Genomic DNA, 21,692 nt, shown 5'->3' with positions numbered 1-21,692 from the left:
CAACTACTGCTCTGCTGTCAGTATAGGTTTGTCATTTTTAGAATTTTTTATAAATCAAATCATACAGTATGCAATCTGTTGTGTTTGACTTCTTTTACTTAGGCAACTGAGATTCATCTCTGCTGTTTTATGTATTCATGTTTTGTTTCTTTTTTTTGCCATAATATGGATATTTCACAGTTTGTTGATTTACCAGTTGAAATATATTTGGATTGAATAAAATGCTATATATGGGCATATATTTTAATTTTTCTTGGGTAAATACCTACGAATAGATGTGTTGCATTGTCTGGGAAGAATATGCTTCATTTTTAGAAAATAGTGCCATGTAGTCTTCCAAAGTGGCTGTGCCATTTGCCTTCCCATCAGCGGTGTGTGGAGTTCAAGTTGTTCACATCCCTTTCAATGCTTGATCTTGTTAGAGTCTAACTTTAGCCATTTTGGTGGATGTGTCACGGAATTTCATTGTGCCTGTAATTGCATTTTCCTAATATTTAGTGATGTTGAGTGTCTTTCCATGATCTTTTTTTATCAGTCAAATATCCTTTTGATGTTGAGTGTCTTTCCATGATCTTTTTTTATCAGTCAAATATCCTTTCTCTAAAATATCTGTTCAGCTACTCAGCCATTAAAAAGAATGAAGTAATGTCATTTGGAGCAACATGGATGGACCTAGAGATAATCATACTAAGTAAAGCAAGTTGATCAGAGAAAAACAAACATTATATGATATCACTTATATGTGGAATCTAAAAAATTGACACAAACGAGCTTATTTACGAAATAGGAAGAGATTCATAGACATAGAAAACGAATTTATAGTTACCAGGGGGGAAAGGAAGGAGGGGGGATAAATTGGGAGTTTGGGATTGGCTGATACAAACTACTATGTACAGAATAGATAGATAAACAACAAGGTCCTACTCTGTAGCACAGGGAACTATATCCGGTGGCTTGTAGTAACCTGTAATGAAAAAGAATACGTACATACATATGTATAACTGAATCTCTATGCTGTACACCAGAAACTAATGCAACATTGTAAATCAAAAAATCAAAAAATATAAAGAAAAAATATCTTCAAATCTTTAGCCTACTTTTAATTTTTTGTCTTATTCAAGCATTAAAATTCTTTATATATTCTTTTGTCAGATCAATAGTTATTTACTATTATTTATTTCCTCCTAGTCTGTGGCTTGTCTTTTTGGTTTCTTAATGTCTTTCAAAGAAATAAGATTTTGATAAAGTCTGTTTTATCCATTTTTTTCAGTTACACTTTAGACTCTTTTTGTGAACTGCTTAAGAAGTCTTTGCCTAACCTGGTATTACGAAGATTTCTCCTGATCTGTTCTAAGCGTTTAATAGTTTTAGCTATTAAATTTTGATGTGTGATTCATGTCATGGGAAATTCCCAGGACTACCCGCAGGTTTGATGATTCCATGGACTGATTAACTGGATTCAGGTTATTGTCATGTTCATAGCTGTGATTTATCACACTGAAAGATGCACACCAGAAATCAGGTACTAAAAGATGTGCGTGAGGTAGAGTCCAGAGAAAACCAGGTGCAGGCTTCCAAGAAGCTTTCCCAGTGATTTTTCCCCTGACATTGGATTCCTCCAGCATTACCTGTGACAAAACTTGTGAAGTGTTGTCTAGTAAAAGAGCTCACTAGACACTCAGGGCCCAAGTCTTTTATTTGGGACTATTCATGTAGTCATTAACTTCCTAACACATTCCAGAATTCTAGACTCTCAGAAAGTAAGCAGCTGTTCAGCATGATCCATATTGTTTGTATGTAAATCACCCTAATCACTTAGGGGATGGTGGCAGTACCTCTGGTGTTCAAGTTCCCAGACAACCTGTCCTGGCCAGCTTTGTATGTAGGCTTTCTAAGGATAGCAGTCTCTGGCCTACTGTGGTAACTCTACTACAGAAAACATTTCAAATTAGATTTTTCTAAATTGACATACAGTTGAGTTACAGTATAAAATTAGTTTCAGGTGTACAACATAGTGATTTGTTATTTTTATATGTTACATAATGATCTCGATAAGTCTAATTACCATCTGTCACCATACAAAGTTATTACAATATTATTGATTATATTCCCTATGCTGTACATTACATTTTCATGACTTATTTATTTTATAACTGGAATTTTGTACCTCTTAATCTCCTATTTCGTTCATTCCCCTACCCCTTCCCCCTTGGCAACCACCAGTTATATAAGAGAAATCACATGGTATTTATCTTTCTTTGTCTGATTTATTTAGCATACCCTCTAGATCCAAACATGCTGTTGCAGATGTCAGGATTTCAGTATTTTTTTTTATAGCTGAGCAGTGTTCCCTTGCGTATATATACACCACATCTTCTTTGTTCATCTATCAGTGGATGCTTAGGTTGCTTCCATACCTTGGCTATTGTAAATAATGCTACAGTGAGTATAAGGGTGCATTTATCTTTCTGAATTAGTGTTTTTGTTCCTTTGGATATTTACCCTGTAGTGAAATTGCTGGATTGTATGTATGGTAGTTCTATTTAAAATTTCTTAAGAAACCTTCATTCTGTTTTTCATAGTGGCTGTACCAATTTACAATCCCAGCAACAGAGCACAAGGATTCTCTTTTTTCACATCCTCACCAACACTTGTCACTTGTCTTTTTGATAATAGCCATTCTGCTAGATATGAGGTGACGTGGTTTTGATATGCATTTCCCTGATGACTAGTGATGTTGAGCATCTTTTCATGTGTTTGTTGGCCATCTGTGGTCTTTGGGAAAACGTCTATTTAGGTCCTCTACCCATTTTTTTATCCAGGTTTATATATTTTGATGTTTTGATGTTGTATGAGTTCTTTGTATATTTTGTATATTAACTATCAGATAAATCATTTGCAGATCTTCTCCCATCCAGTAGGTGGCCTTTTCATATTGTTGATAGTTTCCTTTGCTGGTGCAAAAGGTTTTTAGTTTGATATAGTCGCATTTGTTTATTTTTGCTCATTTCCCTTACCTGAGGAGACATATCCAAAAAATATTGCTAAGACCCATTTCAAAGAGCAGTACCTATGTTTTCTTCTAGTTTTATGGTTTCAGGTCTTACAGTTGAAAAAGTCTTTAATCCATTTTGAGTTTATGTTTGTATGTGGTGTGGGAAAGTAGCTCAGTTTAATTCTTTTACGTGTAGCTGTCCGGTTTCTGAACACTATTAAAGAGACTACCTTTCCCCCATCATTTATTCTTGCCCCCTTTGTTGTAGAGTAATTGATCACATTGACTATGGATTTATTTCTGGGCTTTCTGATGTGTTCCATTGATCTAGGTGTCTGTTTTTGTGCCAGTACCATGCAGTTTTTTTGAAGACTGTGGCTTTGTAGCATATTTTGAAATCAGATACTGTGATACTTTAAATTCCATTCTTTCTCAAGATTGTTTTGGCTGTTTGGGTCAATTAGATCTTGTGTATGGTGTGAGGTAAGATTTGAGATTCATTTTTTTCCCCCAGATATTCAGTTGTTCTGTTACCATTTATTAAGAAGACTATCTTTTTCCAATTGGACTACTGTGTCACTTCTGTGAAAATTTTTTCTTCTTTTTTTTAAAATTGAAGTTTAGTTGATTTACAATGTTGTGTTAGTTCCTGGTGTACAGCATAGTGATTCAGTCATACACACACACACACACACACACACACACACATTCTTTTTCATTATAGTTTATTACAAGATATTGAATGTAGTTCCCTGTGCTATACTGTAGGACCTTGTTGTTATCTGTTTTATATATAGTAGTTTGTATCTGCTAATCCCAAATTCCTAATTTATCCTTAGCACCTCCTCATTTCCCCTTTGGTAACCATAAATTTGTTTCTATGTCGGAATCTGTTTCTATTTTGTAAATAAGTTCATTTGTCTCATTTTTTAAGATTCCACATGTAAGGGATATCATGTGATACTTTCTCTGTCTTACTTAATTTAAGCTAGGTCCATCCATATTGCTACAAATTGCATTATTTCATTCTTTTTATGGGTGAGTAGTATTCCATTGTGTGTGTGTGTGTGTGTGTGTGTGTGTGTGTGTGTTTGTACACCACAACTTTATCCAATCATGTCTCAATGGACATTTAGTTTCATTCCATGTCTTGGCTACTGTAAATAGTGCTGCCATGAACAATGGGGTACATGTATCTTTTTGAATTGGAGTTTTCTCCAGATCTATGCCCAAGGGTGGAATTGCTAGTTCATATGGTAACTCTATTTCTAGTTTTTTAAGGAGCCTCCATAGTATTTTCCATAGTGGCTGCACCAAATTACATTGCCACCAGCAGTGTAGGAGGGTTCCCTTTTCTCCATACCCTCTCCAGCATTTATCATTTGTGAACTTTTTAATGATAGCCATTCTGACTGATGTGAGATAATAACCTCATTGTAGTTTTTATTTGCATTTCTCTGATAATCAGTGATGAGCATCTTTTCATGTGCCTATTGGTCATCTGTATGTCTTCATTGGAGAAATGTCTGTTTAGGTCTTCCACCCATTTTTGGATTAGGTTGGTTTTGTTTTTTGCTTTTTGTTTTATTACTGAGTTGTATGGGCTGTTTGTATATTCTGGAAGTTAAGCCCTTGTCAGTCGCATTGTTTGCAAATATTTTCTCCCAGTCTGTAGATTGTCTTTTCATCTTGTTTATGGTTTTCTTTGATGTGTGAAAGGTTGTGAGTTTATTTAGGTCCTGTTTGTTTTTGGTTTTATTTCTATTACCTTGGTAGGCTGACCCAGGAAAACATTGCCATGATTTATGTCAGAATATTTTGCCTATGTTCTCTTCTCGGAGATTTATGGTGTCCAATCTTATGTTTAAGTCTTTAAGCCATTCTAAGTTTGTTTTTATGTTTGGTGTGAGGAAGTGTTCTAACTTCATTGATTTACATGCGTCCGTCCAGCTTTCCCAGCACCACTTGCCGAAGAGACTGTCTTTTCTCCATTGTATATTCTTGCTTCTTCTGTTGAAGTTTAGTTGACTGTAGATGTGTGGGTTTATTTCTGGGTTTTCTATTCTGTTCTATTGATCTGAATGTGTATCATTATGCCTGTACTACACTGTCTTGTTCAGTATAGCCTTCTAGTAAGCCTCAAAGCACTCTAGTCTTGTTCTGTTTTCAACATTATTTTGACTAATCTGGGTCCTTTGTCTTTCTGTATAAGTGTTAAAATCCGCATGCCAGTTTCTTCAAAAGCCTGTTAGGTTTGATTTTGTTTTATAGATCAATTAGGAGAGAATTGCCATCCTCACCGTATTAAGTCTTCTGGTCCTTGAATATGATCCTTTGTAATTTCCCTTTGTAGTGTTTTATAGGTTTTGGTGTGCTTGCTTTGCACAAATTGTTAAATTTAGTTTTGAGTAGTTTGGAATGCTATTTTAAATGGAGTTTCTTTTTAATTTTATTGCCCAAGTAGTCACTGCTAGTGTATATAGCATTGATTTTTGTGCATTGATCTTGTGTCCTTGCTAAACATTTAATAGTTCTTATAGCTATTTTATTGATTTCTTTGGCTTTGCTACATAAATGATCATATCATGTCCAAACATAATTTTACTTGTTTTCTATTCTGTGTGTCTTTTTCTTGTCATAGTACACCATGTACAGTCTGTATTACAGTGTTGAATGAAAGCAATGAGAGTAGTTATCCTTGCCTTGTTCCTGATACAGAAAACACTGCCTTTTACCATTGAATTTGATACTAGCTATAGGTTTTTTTTTCGAATGCCTATAATCGTATTGAGGAAGTTCTTTCTATCCCTGGTTTGCTGAAAGTTTTTATAATAAGTAAATGTTGAATTTTGTCAAATCCTTTCTCTGTAACTATTGAAATTATAGGATTTTTCTCTGTTCTCTTCATATGATAAATGACTGGGACTGATTTTCAGTTGTTAAACCTTTCTGTTCCTGGGATAAATTCCTCATGGCCATGATATATTAATCTTTTAATATATTGTTAGAACTGATTTTCTAACTTTTGTTAGGAGTTTTGCATTTATATCTTATTGAAGGCTTTTTTTTTTCTTATGATGTCTTTGGTTTTGATATCAGGGTAACTAGTTAATACTGGATTTTTAAAATGAGTGGGAGAGTATTTTTCCTTTATTTTCTGAAAGAATATGTGGAAAATTTGTATTATTACATCCTGTTTGATATTGTCTCATCATTACTGTGATGATATCTGGGCTTGCAGTTTCTTTTATGCAAAATTTTTAATTATGGATTCAAGTTGTTGGTATTGCCTGTGTGGCAGGTAAACTCAGCAGGCTTGGGTTGTGCAAACCCTGACCGTTCCCAGGAAAGGTCTGTTTTCATTACTGTTTTCCTGGTTGGCTCTGGTGAACTGAGCTCTTGGAATGTTCTGTCTGGTAAGAGTGATTTGTGTACCTGAGGCTTTGGGCCATGCTGTATCAGTTTATCCAAATAAAATGTGTATACTGAAAATGTGTTTCTGGTAAACACCTGCTTTCCTTCTCATGGTCTGGAGTTTCAGTTACTAAACTCATACACACTGATGAAGATATGTAGGCATACAGTGCCTGCATGACAGATCCCTAGTAAAAACCCTGAACTGTCTGCCTTAAGCAAGATTCCGTGGTTGGCACCCCTTCATGCATGTTGGTACACGTTGTTGCCGAAGGAAGTAAACAGGCCTTATGTGACTACACTGGCATGTGGATTCTTGGAAGCTTATGCCTGGCTTCCTCTGGACTTCACCCCACGTTCCTTTTCCTTTTGCTGATTTTAATATATATGCTTTTGCTGTAATGAACTGTAACCATGAGTATAACAACTTTCTGAGTGCTGTGAGTCCTTCTAGGAGGTCATTAAACCTGAAGAGAGTCTTGGTGGATCCCTAACACGAGGCTGTTTAGAGTCTTCATCTTACTGGATCTGTGTTGGTTTTTCTTTTCTTTTAAGAAATGTGTCCATTTCATTTAGGTTGTCAGTTTATTGGCATAAAGTTGTTAATTATATTTCCTTAGTATCCTTTTAATGTTTGTAGCTTCTATAGTGATGTTTCCTCTTTCATTCATGAAATTGGTAACTTTTGTCTTATCTTTTTTTCTTAATCAGTTTATCTAGAGGCTTATCAATTTTATTGATCTTTTTTAAAAAACCCAACTTTTAATTTTATCAGTTTTCTCTATTTCCCATATCATGGATCTCTTTTTGGTGTGATTATTGACTTTTGTATTTATCTGTTATATTTCCTCCTTGTACTTAATTTTGGGTGGTGGTGGTTTTCTGTTATTTTGAGTTTGGAACTCAGATCAAATCTTTTTGTAAATGTAATGCTTTAATACTGTGTATTTTCCTCTAAGCATTGCATCAGTTGATTTCCTAAATTTGTATTTGATTTTTTTTTCATTGTTACTCAGTTAAAAATATTTTCTTGTTAACTATATGATTTATTTTTTGACTTAACGTGTCTTTCGAAGTATGTTGTTTAATTTCCAGATGTTGGGGGAGCATTATGTTGTTACTGCTTTGTAATATAATTCCATTTTAGTTATAAAACATCATTCTCTTAAAATTTATGAGGACTTGTTTCTAGCTAATTTTTAAGTTTATTTTGGTATGCATACCATGTGAAGTTGGAGAAGATGTATGTTCCACTATTATTGTATATAATGTTCTGTAAGTATTTAAGTAAATGTGGTTGTTAATATGGTTTAGATTTTTAAAATGTCTTTACTGACCTCTTGTCTAGTCGTTGTATCATCTGCTGAGAGAGGGATTTTGAATCTCCCAATCATGATTCTGAAATTGTTAATTTTCCCCTTTAATTTAGTCATTTTTTGCTTATATTTTGTAGCACTCCTATTAGGCATAACTCTTTTCAGGTGTTCCTGATGAATTGACCCTTTTATCCTAAAGTAAATCCTTATTTTTCTCTGGTAATAATTTTTATCTTAATGTTTATTTGATTTCTTATTATTAATATTGGCATTCCAGCCTTCTCATCTTTGTAGGGTATTTCCTTTTTTCATTCATTTACTCCTAGCCTGTGTCTTTATATCTTTGTGCATTTCTTGTTGACAGCATCTAGTTCCATCCTTTTCCCACTCATTCTGTCAATCTCTGCCTTTTAATTGGAATGTTTATTCTGTTAACATTTGTTGTTTTTAATAGATATGGTTGGATTTGAATGTACTATTATACTATTTCTTTTTTTTTTTTTTTTTTTTTTGGTCTCCCTTTTTTTGTTCCTCTCTTCTTTTTCCTCTTTTTTATAGAGGAAATCTCATTTAAATTTTTCCTGTATTTATTTTTAACCTGTGCTTCTTTACATTTCTTTCTTTCTTTCCTTTTTCTCCCTCCCTCCCTCTCTCTCTTCCTTTCTTCCTTCCTATATACATTCTTAACTTTTCACAGTCCAGTTATATTTGATATTGTACTTCTTCATATAAAATATATAAATCAACAATATACATTCTTACCCTTTGTCTTATGTTTTAGTTATTAATTTATCAGATTTATGTAAGTTGAAAGCATTAAAAGACAGTTCAGTTTTTCCTTTAAATGTTCATATGACTTATGAGGAAATTAAAAGAAAAAACAGGAAAAAAAGTCATTATCATTTGTTTAGATATTTATCATGTCAGATGTTCTCTTTATGTTCTAAGGATCCAAATATCTATCAGTATCATCGTCCTGCCCTGAGAACTTCTGTTGGCTTTTTCTGTAATGGAGATCTGCTGCTGATGTATTCTCATATCTTTTTTCTGAAAGTGTTTCCATTTTACCTTCATTGCTAAAGGATTGTTTCATTGGTCATAGAATTCTGGGTTAATAGCTTCTTTTTGTTCCAGCGTTTTAAAGATGCTTTAAAGACCCTTCTGCCCTCCACAGTTTCTTATGTAAAGTCCCTGTTAATTGAATCGTTGATTCTCCTTTATAATTTGTAATTTTTCTCTTGATGCTTCCATGTTTTACTTTTTATCTCTGGCCTTCAGGTCACAGATAACTATATTCACTTTTTTTCCAGTCTTTTCCCTTGTTGCTTCACTTTGATAGTCTCTATGGCTGTATGCCTAGATTAGCTGATTTTTCCTTTTGTAGGGTCTAGCTGTTGTTAATCCCTTCTAGTATATTTATCTTATCAGCTACTATATCTTTCATTTTTAAATGTTAAATTAGGTCATTTTTATATCCTCCAGTTCTCTCCTTACCATATTCATATTTTTGTCTACCTTCTTGGACATATGGATCATATTTATAATTGTAACGTCTTTACACTAGTTATATCATTTCTGTCATTTTAAATCTTTTTCTATAGATTTATTTTTCTCATGGTTACTATTCATATTTTCCTGATTTTTTTATATCAGTAGTAAATTTTAATTAGATGATGATGATCATGAAATTTATGTTGTTGATTGCTAGATTTTGTTGTATTCCTTTAAATTGTGTTGGGCTTTCTTGTGATGCATAGTGAACTTGTATGGAGTCATTTGATTCTTCCAAAGAATATTCTGTCTTTATTAGGGAATACAGAAACACCTTCAGTCCACTACTAAAGCAGTGGCTTTCTTCGGGTTCTCCTCAGTGATACGTGTATTTACAAAATCTTTTCTCTCTGGCTGGTGGGAACATGAACTATTCCTAGCTTTTTGTGATCTTTGAGATCTGTTTTGCCTACTTCTTTCCAGGTGTTTTTGGTCTGCCTCAGATGTTTCATCTCACTTATGTGCATGTTGGTGCTTAGCCTACGACTGGATGATGCCCTTCTGCAGGATGCATTCTCTCTCTCTGTGAAGTTCCCTTCTCTTTGTTATTCTGCTCTGCAAATTCTAGCCGCCTTGTCCTCTGTGAACTTTAATCACTGTCTTCTCAGCACACTGAGTCTTCCGGGTTCTGTCTGAGTTGCCTCCCTTGCCTTGCTAGACTCACCCTCAATTGAAGGGCTCGCCTTGATTTGTGTCCCTCTCTCAGGGTTCACAGTAATATACGGCCTACTGTCCCACATATGAAAACTCTAGTTTCATTTTTTTTTTAACTGGGTTTCTATTTGGTTAATGTAGGAGAGTAAGTCAGATCTCTATTATTTTTTCTAACTTACAGCTTTATATCAAAATCTAACTATTTCTAAGACCTTAGATTATGTGGAATGTTACCAAATGAAAACATTAGTCTCAGTCTTCTTTACTTTCCATGCAGAATTTTCAGTTTATAACTGGGGACATACTTCAAAATTATCTTCCTCTTTTCCAACCTCTACATCAGAGTTCTGTAATGGTGTCTTATAATGCTTTACAGCCGGGATATACTGGGTGAGCCACCTATCATTAGAAGTTTTATAGTCAGTACTTAAGTATGTATAGTTTGAACAACAAGGCATTTTCAAATGAAAAGATTGCATCAGTACAGGAAAAATAGAGTGAATAAAATAGTCATGATCTGAGAATGGATGATAGGATTTTTTGTTTAAGTGGAACAGTAAGATCAACTAGGTCACATTTCATTTGTATACTACAAACAAGATTGATGCAAAGTAGACTCTTAGCTGTTTTAATACTATGCAGTAGACTGAATGTTATTATGTCTCATGTAAAGTAAATCAGTAGTTTAGTCTTTCCTCATACAAGGTAAATTAGTAGTTTAAATAGTCTTGCATTTGTATATTCAAAATCTAGAAAAGTACAGTGCGGTATACACTGTACAATTTCTAGAGTACACATTTCTACATATAAAATGAATTGTTTTCCTGTCATTTTAACTTTTTAGTAGAATAATTTATATTATAGGATTTTAAACATAGTACTTTAAACCCACATTTTAGATACATTTTTAAGTACACTTCATTTTCTATTAGATAGTAGGTACACTGTATGTTTCATATAGCGAATTTTGCTGCCAAAATGAATAGCCATCATAAAGTGAATTGGACTAACTTGGGTAAATTAAAATCAAAACAGTTGTACACTTGTTGCCAATTTAAGAAATAGGTTAAATTAATTTAATACTGGACTTTAATAACTTGATAAGCCATTCTTACTAAGATTTTAATTAATGGGAGAAATACGGACTGAACATGTAATCTTATGGTATTTGCAAATTTCACTTAAGATTAATTTAGTAGATATTTATTAAGCACTGTTTATGTGCTTGTTACCATGTATAATTCTGAATTGATAATTCAGTTAAACTGTCTTTGATATGTTATGGCCGTGCTATCTAAGCTTCTAATTTGATATGTACATTAGTTTTATGGCTTATGGTATATGAAAGTTCAAGTAGCTGAAAAAGAAATCAAAATTTGACTTAGAAAAATTAAGATGTAGGTAAAGCTTGTCTTAGAGTTGTTCAGGAATACAGTCTCTTGGTAGCGACAATGATTGCTAGCTCTTAAAAAATGCTGCCAGTGCTAGGTTGTTAATGCCTTACATATATCAGCTCATTTTATCCTCACAAATAACCCTGGGTGGTTGGTTCTTTCATTTTTAGTATTTTTCCATATGAGGACAAAGTAACAGAGAGGCTTGTTTATCTGACCAAGGTGATACCACTAGTATGGGGCAGTCAGAATTCAAAGCCAGGTAGCTTGGCTTCAGGATCCATTTTAGGTCATTCCCCTCTGAGAGCCATCCTTCCTGTTTGATTCCTCCCTCCTCTTTCTGCTTTAATGTCTTTGACCTCTTATCATCGTCTGGTATTAGCTATCCTTTGGGAGGTATCTGGCATCGGTATAATTTTTTAATGTTTTAAATATGGGTAGAAATGACCAAGTCCTTAGATATAGGTAGTAAGTTATGCTGTAACTGGTTCTTTCTGGACTTTCATTCTTCTTGTTTTAAGCAGAAAATTCTGTACTATTTATTGTTTATTCAGAGCTATTTGTAATGTTCATATAGATATCAATAGTAGAACTTATCTATTCTTTTTCCTTTACAATCAGATTCTGGTATGCTGTCTAATGATCTATAACAAAAGTGTCACTAGAAACATAATTACTGTAGTCCCCCCTTTTCCCCTGGTTTCACTTTTCATGGTTGCAGTTACTCATGGTCAGCTGCAGTCCAAAAATGTTAAATGGAAAATTCCAGAAGTAAACAATTCATGCATTTTAAATTGCACGCCTTTATGAGTTGTGTGATGAAATTTTGTGCCATACTTTTGGGATCCCCAGCCATTGACATCATCTCCTCCTGACATCCAGCCATCCACATTGTCATGCTCAGAGATCCAGGATCACACCTTCTGACGTATCATCAGAAGGTCAGTAGTAGCCTAACCCTGCATCACAACGCCTACATCATTCACCTCATTTCATCTTATCACCTAGGTATTTTATCATCTCACATCACCACAAGACGAAGGGTAAGTGCAGCCAAATAAGGTATTTTGAGAGAGAGACTACATTCACATAACGTTTATTACTATCTATTGTTGTTAAAATCATACTGTGCCTAATTTATAAATAAAACTATTACAGAAATGTGTATATAGGAAAAAAAATCATTTGTATAGAATTTCATACTATACATGGTTTCAGGCATCTACTGGGAGTCTTGGAAAGTATCCTCCACAGATAAAGTGGGACTACTCCATTGATCTGTTTGTTTTGGATTTCTTTTGTTCTTGAGATACCTTGTTAGTTTTTTGAAACATGCTTAATCAGCTCTGATGTTGTAGGGAAACTAACATAAGCTTCTTAAAATTTATGTTCAGGGAATTGATTGGTGTTTCATTGCTGTCAAGTACAAAATTTCATCTCTACAAGTACACACTGCCTTAGGCACACAGTGGAGCTGTGTGTCATCTGCCATTTGATGTCAAATGATACCAAAAGTGACCTAGTAAGCAATCAGTGGTTATAGTACAAAAATAATCAAAGGTTTAGTCAATAACTCATGAAGTTTGATGTACTAGTATTGATAAACTAATTAAACAGATCTGCCTGTGTTCTTCCAGCCTACTGGGGCTCTGCTATGATTAGCTTTACAGCAAGGAGTAGTGTAACATTGAATGAAAGTAACTGATCAGAGAATGGTGTAGTCACGGAGCTTTAAGTACTCCCATTTCTGGTCACAGAATGGTTTCAGGGAAAGTGAGCTTTTTCTGCACACCTGCAGCCAGTCAGTGCATAGGCCTCTTGTGGTCAATATTGATTGATTCTTATAACAGAACTAGAACAAATTTAGTGTTTTGCAACCTTCTGTGATTGAATATTGTTATGCTTTTTGCCATAACAGTCACAAAAATCCTTTTCCAATAGTGAGTAATTACAGCAATGCCTGCTAGCTCAGCTGTGGTTTGAACATTTCAGTGTTGCCAATATAGACTCCTGGATATATTTTGGAGTTCATAATTCAGCTTTAAAAGTTGGCTGTACAGTTAGGTAAATAAATCACAAGAAGATGAGGGGGTTGATGGACCCTAACCCATCTTTTGAAACTTTCCTGAGAACTATAGACTGAGGTCTGAATATAATTAGTAAAGAGAAGGAATATTTTAAATGGTTAGTTTGCAAAAAAAAAAAAAAAAAAAAAAAAAAAAAACACCAAACCCACAAGTTAAAGACTTTGGAGGTAATCTTCTTAATACCTATTGTTTCCTCATAGTATGTTGGTGTCTTTCTAGACATCTGATTGATGAATTATAACTATTGGTGGTAAGTTAGATCCTAGATATAGCAATCTAATGGCAAATGTCTTTTTTTTTCCCCCAGGCTATTACTGGGCTGTGATGTTTCATTCGGCTGAAAATTGTTGATTTCTTACCATATGTGATAGGTCATGGGAATATATGAATAAATAAGGAATGGTTCCTGTACTAAATAACCTTGTGCTCATTCCAAGGTGGATTTGAGAAATAGCTTATTTAAAGTATATCTTGTGTGTTGATTGGATATATTTAAATTGCTATAAATCAGTCAACCAGCAAGTGTTAGTTGCTTTTGGGCACTATTGTAATCTTAAGAACTTTAAAATCTGGAGAAAATCATTACACCTCAAATAATTATATACATGCTTAAACTGTGATTTAAAAATTTTTTTAATTTGTATTTCCATTTAAATATAATCTAAAACATTGGGTGTTTTTTGGATCATTTGGTTGTCATCTTGTATACTTGTATCACATAATTTTGGCACCCATTTTTTGTATTCTTATATGAGATCACCTGATTGCAAGTGATCATTTGAAGGTTTCATGGGCTTTCAGGGGCCTGCGTGGATTGATACCATCTGTAGAGGCGTGGTCACTTGATTAATTGGCACTCAAACGTGCTTTTTTTCGTGAGTTTGTTCCTGATTGGCTAACATTCAGAAGCAAGGGGCCGTCACGGATTGTTTGACTTGTGAAGAGCTTGTTGATTTAGCTGAGTTTTTGTCTGTTGAACATCCTGAAAACGGTTCTGGTGGCTACATGCTGCCAGTGCTACAGACCTTAGTAATGTGGGAACTTAAAAATATTTTCAGTTTTAGAAATTTTTTTTATCATGAAAAAGTTTTTTAAAAAAGTTTTAAAGTTAAAATACTTTTATAATCAGAGAAAGTACTGTTATTTTTTGCTGGAGGATGTCTGAAAAGTTGAGATTCACCCCTAAAGTGAAAATATCTTTATTGTTTTACCTGGACACAAAACTAATATTCATCATAATAAAATTAAATAATATGGGAAGATGTAAAGAGTGAAGATCACTGGTTAATACCATCACCCAGGAACAGTCACTGTTAACATTTTAGTATATAGATTTTGTTCAACTTTAATGCTTTGATTTGAATCCTGGTTCTTCATGTAATAGATTTCTATATTGGCTAAGTCACTTAACCTCTTTGTGCCTCAGTTTCTTCACTTGTAAAGTAGGAATAGTAATACCTGTTCACTGAGTTTTGAATATAAAATGAATTAATCTAAATGAAACATTCAAAACAGTGCCTGACACATAGTTAAGTATGTAAGTTTTTTAAAATATTACCACATGATGTCCATTCTAAGACATTTGTTTTCTATTTTAAGGTTTCTGTGGGTGGGATTTATCTTAACAATTGAAGGTGACTTAAAACTGTCAGGGTTTTTGGTTCCTTTTTTATATGGTCCATAAAATATGGTACCTCTTACAATTGATGGTGTGTTTTAGATTGATAAAATGCAATATATGTGTATATATATATTTTATTAATACAGAAGTGAGATCATATACATACTGTTCTGTACCTTTTAAAAATTTTATAACGATATATTTTCAGTGTCAAGTATAGATTTACTTATATATAGTGGCTACATAATATAGTGTTGTATATGGATGTACTGTAATTTGTTTTACTGTTCCTCTATTAGTGGACATTTTATTGTTTCATTTTGCTTTTGTGGAAGATTTTGATTAGTAGAACTTGGGAGAAAGTAGGATGATAATGTGAATGAAGAGTGAGACAAAAATTTGAATTATATTTGGAGATCATTCCTGTTTGACTAGAAAGGAAGTTCAGGGAAGGTTGTGGAGTATATTAGGTTAAGGATTTTAGATTTTGTTTTTGAGATTTTGTGGATCTAGTCAACATTGAAGAGTAATTGGATGTATGTTTTTTGTTAGTTTCACCTCTGGCCCTGTCAGTATAGTACAGACAAATCGATATCACCTTAAAATGGTGTGTTAGCATTTTTGTTAATAATGATGGAGATGTGGCAATTACGTTCATTAAGTTTTCACTTGTGCTTATGAAATTGTGAAGAATAGCAAAATAGGTTGGATTACAGATTAAGCTCTAAAATTATCTAAGAGGGTGGCATGATGGGTTGAATTTAAGTTGTTGAAAATTTCTATAGGTAAATGTAAGACTTGCCCTCCTTTTTAAAGAAAAAAACTTCAGCAGAGCAATTAACTTGAGTATGGTTTGATTTAGCCAGTAGTACATTTGGGAAAAGTTTATGGTTTTAATCAAGAATTAGTTGTATCAGTGGAAGCATCTCATCTGGAACAAAGTCTTAACTAGTTTGTTTTGCTTAGACTTCATTTGTTGTTCGGAGTGCCAGACTGAAAAAAATATAGACAAACTGGAGTGAGTTCAGAAGGGAGCTTACAGGACGGTGAAGGAAGTCAAAACTGTGCTGTGTCAAGGGAAACTGGAGTGTGAGGGAAAGCAGGCCATGGCAGTTGTCTTTAAGGAAGCCCAGATGAGTTAGTATGATATGAAATATAGCCCAGTATAGTACTGTTTTTCATTTTCAGCATCAATTCCAGTTATTTCAAGCTACTTTCCCTCACTCCCCTGCTCTTTGAACATTCCGTAAACTTTTAGGTATACACTACACTGATATATCAGAAAATTAATCAGACAGTGGTATCTGAAGATATTTGAGAAGGGAGTTTCAAGCTGTATCAGTTGATGAATTTCAACTCAAATTCTAATTTTCATTTAACTTTTCTGCTCATCATTTTGTTATAAATGCTAATTAAATTGCCTTTGAGAACAGTTTTCAGAACACACTTCCAGCCTTTTGGAATTTTTATTACATTAAATTGGTATTATTGTCACACATTCTTACTGAGCTGAAAATAGCATGTGATGTATATTGGAATGTGAATATTACCCTAGAGTAAGAGTTGGGCTCCAACACCTTTTGACTGATGAGGAAACAAGCTCCCATACCATATAGTTAGTGGACAGAGCCCAAGTTCTTTCTGTTATTTGTATCCCTCATTTTGAAAATATTTTTGCAGTTCAGTTAATATTTTAATATTCTTTTACGAGTTTTGCTCATGAACTTTGTATTCCCTTCAAGTGTAAGGACACATTGATGGGATGTTGCTCTTATGGGTTGGATTATTAAAATGCTTACTTTATAAGCTTTTTCTGTTTCTATGCATTATCCTGTAATATATTATCTTTATTTTACAGCCAAGGCTATGACCAGGTTCAGTTATTTAGTTGAGAAAAATTGAGAATGGATTTTAGTATAGAAAATACTGAATTTTTTATTTTCACCGTGGGGTAAACTGAATTTTTCTTTTTCACAGATCAAGAAGTTAGTATATGTTTACCTGGTCCGGTATGCTGAAGAACAGCAGGATCTGGCACTCTTGTCCATAAGCACTTTTCAGCGAGCTCTGAAGGTAAATAATACAGTGCACAGGCAAATAGCTGCAACGTTCTGCACAGCTGAAAGTGTGTCATTTAAAGAAGTGGAGCAATAATCCACTAAGTGGCATAGTCGTGTCTTGAAAGATTTAAATGGCCTCTCACAGTGCCTATTCAACACCCTTAGAAAATAATTTATATAATCAGCTGGACCTTGCCTTGTATTTTGCAGTTTCTGTATGTTCCTTTATGTTCAGTATAATCATTATCATGCATCAAAGAACTGTTCATCATTACACCAACTAGTTGTTGAAAGTGTACAAAGAGAGGACGTGACTTTTTTTTAAAGGTAAAATTTATGACCTGCAGCATTTTATTATTGTGAACCTCTAAAAACCCATCATGTTTAGTACTAAATGATCGACTAGAATTATAACCATTACTTTTCTTGTTAAAACATTATTCAGAGAAATAAACATTTATTTATCTTTTCCTTGTTCATTTCCATACACTGGTTATTTATTTTAAATTAAGTAGCCTTTTTTGGGGGGGGACTATTATTGTGTTACCCCCTATAAGCACCTATTAATTGTATCATAAAGATGCCTTTGAAATATTGAAAACTTGAAATTTTGATGAATATTTTCCTACTTTTAGGACCCAAATCAACTGATTCGTGCAAGTGCTTTGAGAGTTCTGTCAAGTATTAGAGTGCCAATTATTGTACCTATTATGATGCTTGCTATTAAGGAAGCTTCTGCTGATTTATCACCATACGTTAGGAAGAATGCAGCCCATGCAATACAAAAATTGTACAGGTTGGTATTTTTTAAAGAATACCGAAGATCCCTGAAGTTATGTGGAATGTTAAAACCCATAGAGGCTTATTTTATTAGCTCTTATAACTAGTCTGTCCTTAAACTAAGTAAACCCTGTGACTGTTTCTTTAGACATCTTTAATTTTGCTTTGGTTATAGAGACCCAGGCAGGTTTTTACTTGTGAGCTTATTATAGGGCCTGTGATAATTTCTGGATTTTATAACTTAAAACTAATCAGAGATTGAAATATCATTTATATAATCTATCTCTCATTACATAGGCACCTATGTTATTAGAAAATTCAGATTTTCTTCTGTTCACTGTAGGGTAGAATCTTATCCTACATGTTGTCCTGTCAATTCACTCTGTTATCCCTTCTTCCATCTTTGGTCCTGCTGTTCCCTTCCTTGTCTGATTCTTTTCCAGAGCTATTTTATTAAATACTTTTTAAATACTGGTTTTTAAATATAGTACCACACCATATTTATATAACATTTATTAAAATATCATGTGGTGATATTTTATTATGTTGCCTAAATAAAAGAATTATTATCTGTATTTATTTGGTATTATTTTTTGTTATCATTTATTCCACAGCTTTTATCCAGATCATTTTGTGTTTCTGTTGTTGTGTTACGTACAGAGGATGTATGAAAACAATAGAGGATGTGGTATCACATATTTGAGAAAAAAATCAAACATATGCCAAATAATTAAAGACAGTCTGTAATTGAGTAAGACACTGCCATATCTTATATGTGTATATACAGAGGCACACTAACAATGCCTTTTATGGAATAGGGTTCAGACATTATCATATAGGGTTTCATAAAGTAAAGATGTAATGAAATGGGATTAGGTAGGAAAGATTGCTTAGGGAGACTGGAACTGGAATTTGAAGGAATTAAAAAGTTTGAATGTTCAGATAATCACAGTAGTTAATACTAAACTTACAGAATGTTTATGAAGAGCAAAAACTCATTTTCTTAGGTTAGCTGTCAGACAAAGTTATTTCGTGCTTCTCAGTCATTAGCATTTCTTGTTACTAACTTACAAAATAAGATCCAAGCTCACCATGACAGTTTAAAAGTCCGTCACTAGGCTCCATTTTACCTCTCTTTGTCTTGAGTTTACAGTCTAGTAGCTTAGTATACTGCCTGTTAGTCCTCTACATAAAGTGTTTTTATCTAATTTACCATCTCTTGTTCCTCCTTTGGTCTCTCCTCGAATGTTGCCTAATGTTTTCTAGCTCTAAAGTCAAGTTGTTTAAGATTCGTCGGAGATGTCACTTACTTTCCCTCCACAGCCCTCCTGCCTTCCTCCATTGGTGCTCTTCTTCTTTATCCCCGTAACACTTATACATACCTCTCTTATGTGGTATGATTATGTTTGGACTGTGTCTCATTTATCTTTGTCTAGACTCTGTCTCATTTATCTTTGTATGCTCATTGTTTAGCTTCTTAGTAAATGAACAATTGAATTCTAGGCTAGAAAGAAATTATATTATTATCAATATTTCAGTGCTTAGAGCTGCTATTAAGATGCATTTTTCAATTATGTACGTATGTGAGCCTTTGTTTGCATTTCTTGGTTTTATTTATTTATTTATTTATTTAGGCACTTGGGATTGTTTTATTTAATCAGCTGATCAATTATATCAAACTGGTTTGATCATTGTTTCCAGGCCTTCTACTTTTTAGAGCTGGGAAAGATCTGAGTTCAAAGTGACAATTCCAATTCAATACAGTTTTTAAATTTAGTTTCTCCTATATTAAATTTCGATTTTTTTTCTTCCACACCAAGAATCCTGGTTATTAAGAAAACAGGGGATGACAGAATAAAAATATTCCATAATTCCTCATTTGCTTTACCCCAAATTGCACATATAATAATTTCAGGATAACAATACTAATAGTATCAATACCAATTATTATTCTGCATTTCTTGGTTTTATATGGCAGGTTTTAGAATGCATGTCCTCATCAGTGAATTTGAATGATACAAAATTTTTACTTGGAAATTCTTTATATTTGTTTTTGATAATGATGTGTCCATAGTAAAAAATGATTGCTATACTGTTATTTTCCCCCCAGTTAAAAAGAGATCTTGTAGTTTTTCTGCTTGAATTTATTTTCTTAAGGTTTTTCAACTTCTTTTTAAGAAGGGGACTTGTTTTTTAAATATTTTCTTAGTGGTATTTGTATCTGGGTTTAATTAATACAAGCAACTTTAGATAGAAAGATTAGGACACATTTGTGGGAAAAACCAACCCATTTTACTTTAAACTTATTTTCTGTTTAATTCTATCTTGACATAATTCTTTCTCTCCCTCCCCTCTTTACAAAATTTTCAGCATCCTTAAAATGATTAGCTTCATTTAAAATTAGAGTTAAAGGAAAAAAATGTTTTTCTTTTTTTGTCTTAGTCTTGATCCAGAACAGAAGGAAATGTTAATTGAAATAATTGAAAAACTTCTGAAGGATAAAAGCACAGTAAGTAATAACTTTTTATGTAAAAAGTTAAGTTATTTATTTATATAGAATCATTTTGCTGTTGTGTATTTGACATAATTATTCTTACTGATTTTAAAATAGTATAAATATAAATAGAGCTCACTAAAATCCCTGAAGAATAAAATGTCCATGTAATGGGAAAGATTGCATTTAGAATTTTAGTTTGTTACATGTTTCTTCATAAGAATCTGAAGAAGAGAAAGTTGGGGAAAAAATCCTTTCTTTATCCTGTGACTAAATTGTTGACTGCTTTTAGGACTAACTTCTTTATTTTAAGCAATGATTTATTAGGATTTTTAAAGGGTGAATCACTTAGGAACAAATAATTGTTTTAAAATGAAGTATTAAGAAGTATCAAAGAGATAATGAAAAGTTCAAGGAGTGTGTTTTAGTATTATAAATGTGTTGTTTTTTTCCTTAAATAGTAGAACATTTTCATATATTTAACACTTTTATTGGCTGGGTAGAATGATTTTACTGGCTAAAATTCTCGTCTTTTGGGAATGTACATATCTCTTCCTCCTCTCTACCCCATTCCCATTTTTGTGTGTAGTGATGCGATAATGAGATCTAGGAATAGTAATGATGCTTGAGGTCTGTGAACAGACCTCTGGAGGAGCTGGTATAATGGTATCTTTGATGGACGCTTCTGTACACATCTGTATGGCTCAAAACTATTGAGGAAAAGGATTCCAGCTCACCTTAGGATGATATCACCAAGGTGCATTATATCTGTATATAGTAGCTTTCTTGATACAGCAGCCACTAGACTCACAGCTATTGTTATCTGGCTTAGCATAAGATCTATCCTGGTGGATGCTCAATGTGTATTTGAGAGGAGTGTATATTCTGCTCTTTTTGGGTGGAGTGTTCTGTAGATGTCTGTTAGATCCAATTGGTTTATGGTGTTGTTCAAGTCTTCCATTTCTTTGTTGATCTTCTGTCATGTAGTTCTATCCATTATTGAAAGTGGAGTAATGACATCTACTATTATTGTAGAGCTGTCTATTTGTTTCTGCCTTCAGTTTTGTCAGTGTTTACTTCGTATATTTAGGAGCTCTGATATTTGGTCCCTTGTGTTTATACTTGTTTTTAATCTTCCCTTTGTCGTTATAAAATGTCTTTTAATCTCTAATAACAATTTTTGTTTTAAATCCTATTTTGACCTATTTAAATGCAGCTTTCTTATAATTGCTGTTTAATTGACATATCTTTTTCTTTTGTTTTATTCTCTTATTTTCTTTTGTTTATTCTCATTTTTAATCTAATGTGTGTTTCCTGAAGACAGCA

At 33.4% G+C, this 21,692-nt stretch overlaps 1 protein-coding gene across 1 annotated transcript in view; it reads left to right on the top strand.

Annotated features, from left to right (window-relative positions):
- AP3B1 (adaptor related protein complex 3 subunit beta 1) overlaps positions 1–21,692 on the top strand; it is a 220,652-nt gene that overhangs the window by 43,924 nt on the left and 155,036 nt on the right. The window contains exons 4-6 of the mRNA XM_074360087.1: positions 17,010–17,105; positions 17,728–17,888; positions 20,315–20,381. Coding sequence (XP_074216188.1) covers positions 17,010–17,105; positions 17,728–17,888; positions 20,315–20,381 — 324 coding nt within the window. The remainder of the gene's footprint in view (positions 1–17,009; positions 17,106–17,727; positions 17,889–20,314; positions 20,382–21,692) is intronic.

Source organism: Camelus bactrianus, chromosome 3 (genome assembly GCF_048773025.1).
Source record: "Camelus bactrianus isolate YW-2024 breed Bactrian camel chromosome 3, ASM4877302v1, whole genome shotgun sequence".
NCBI lineage: Eukaryota > Metazoa > Chordata > Mammalia > Artiodactyla > Camelidae > Camelus > Camelus bactrianus.
The sequence above is the reverse complement of the archived record's forward strand: the minus strand, read 5'-3'. Positions and strand labels throughout refer to the sequence as shown.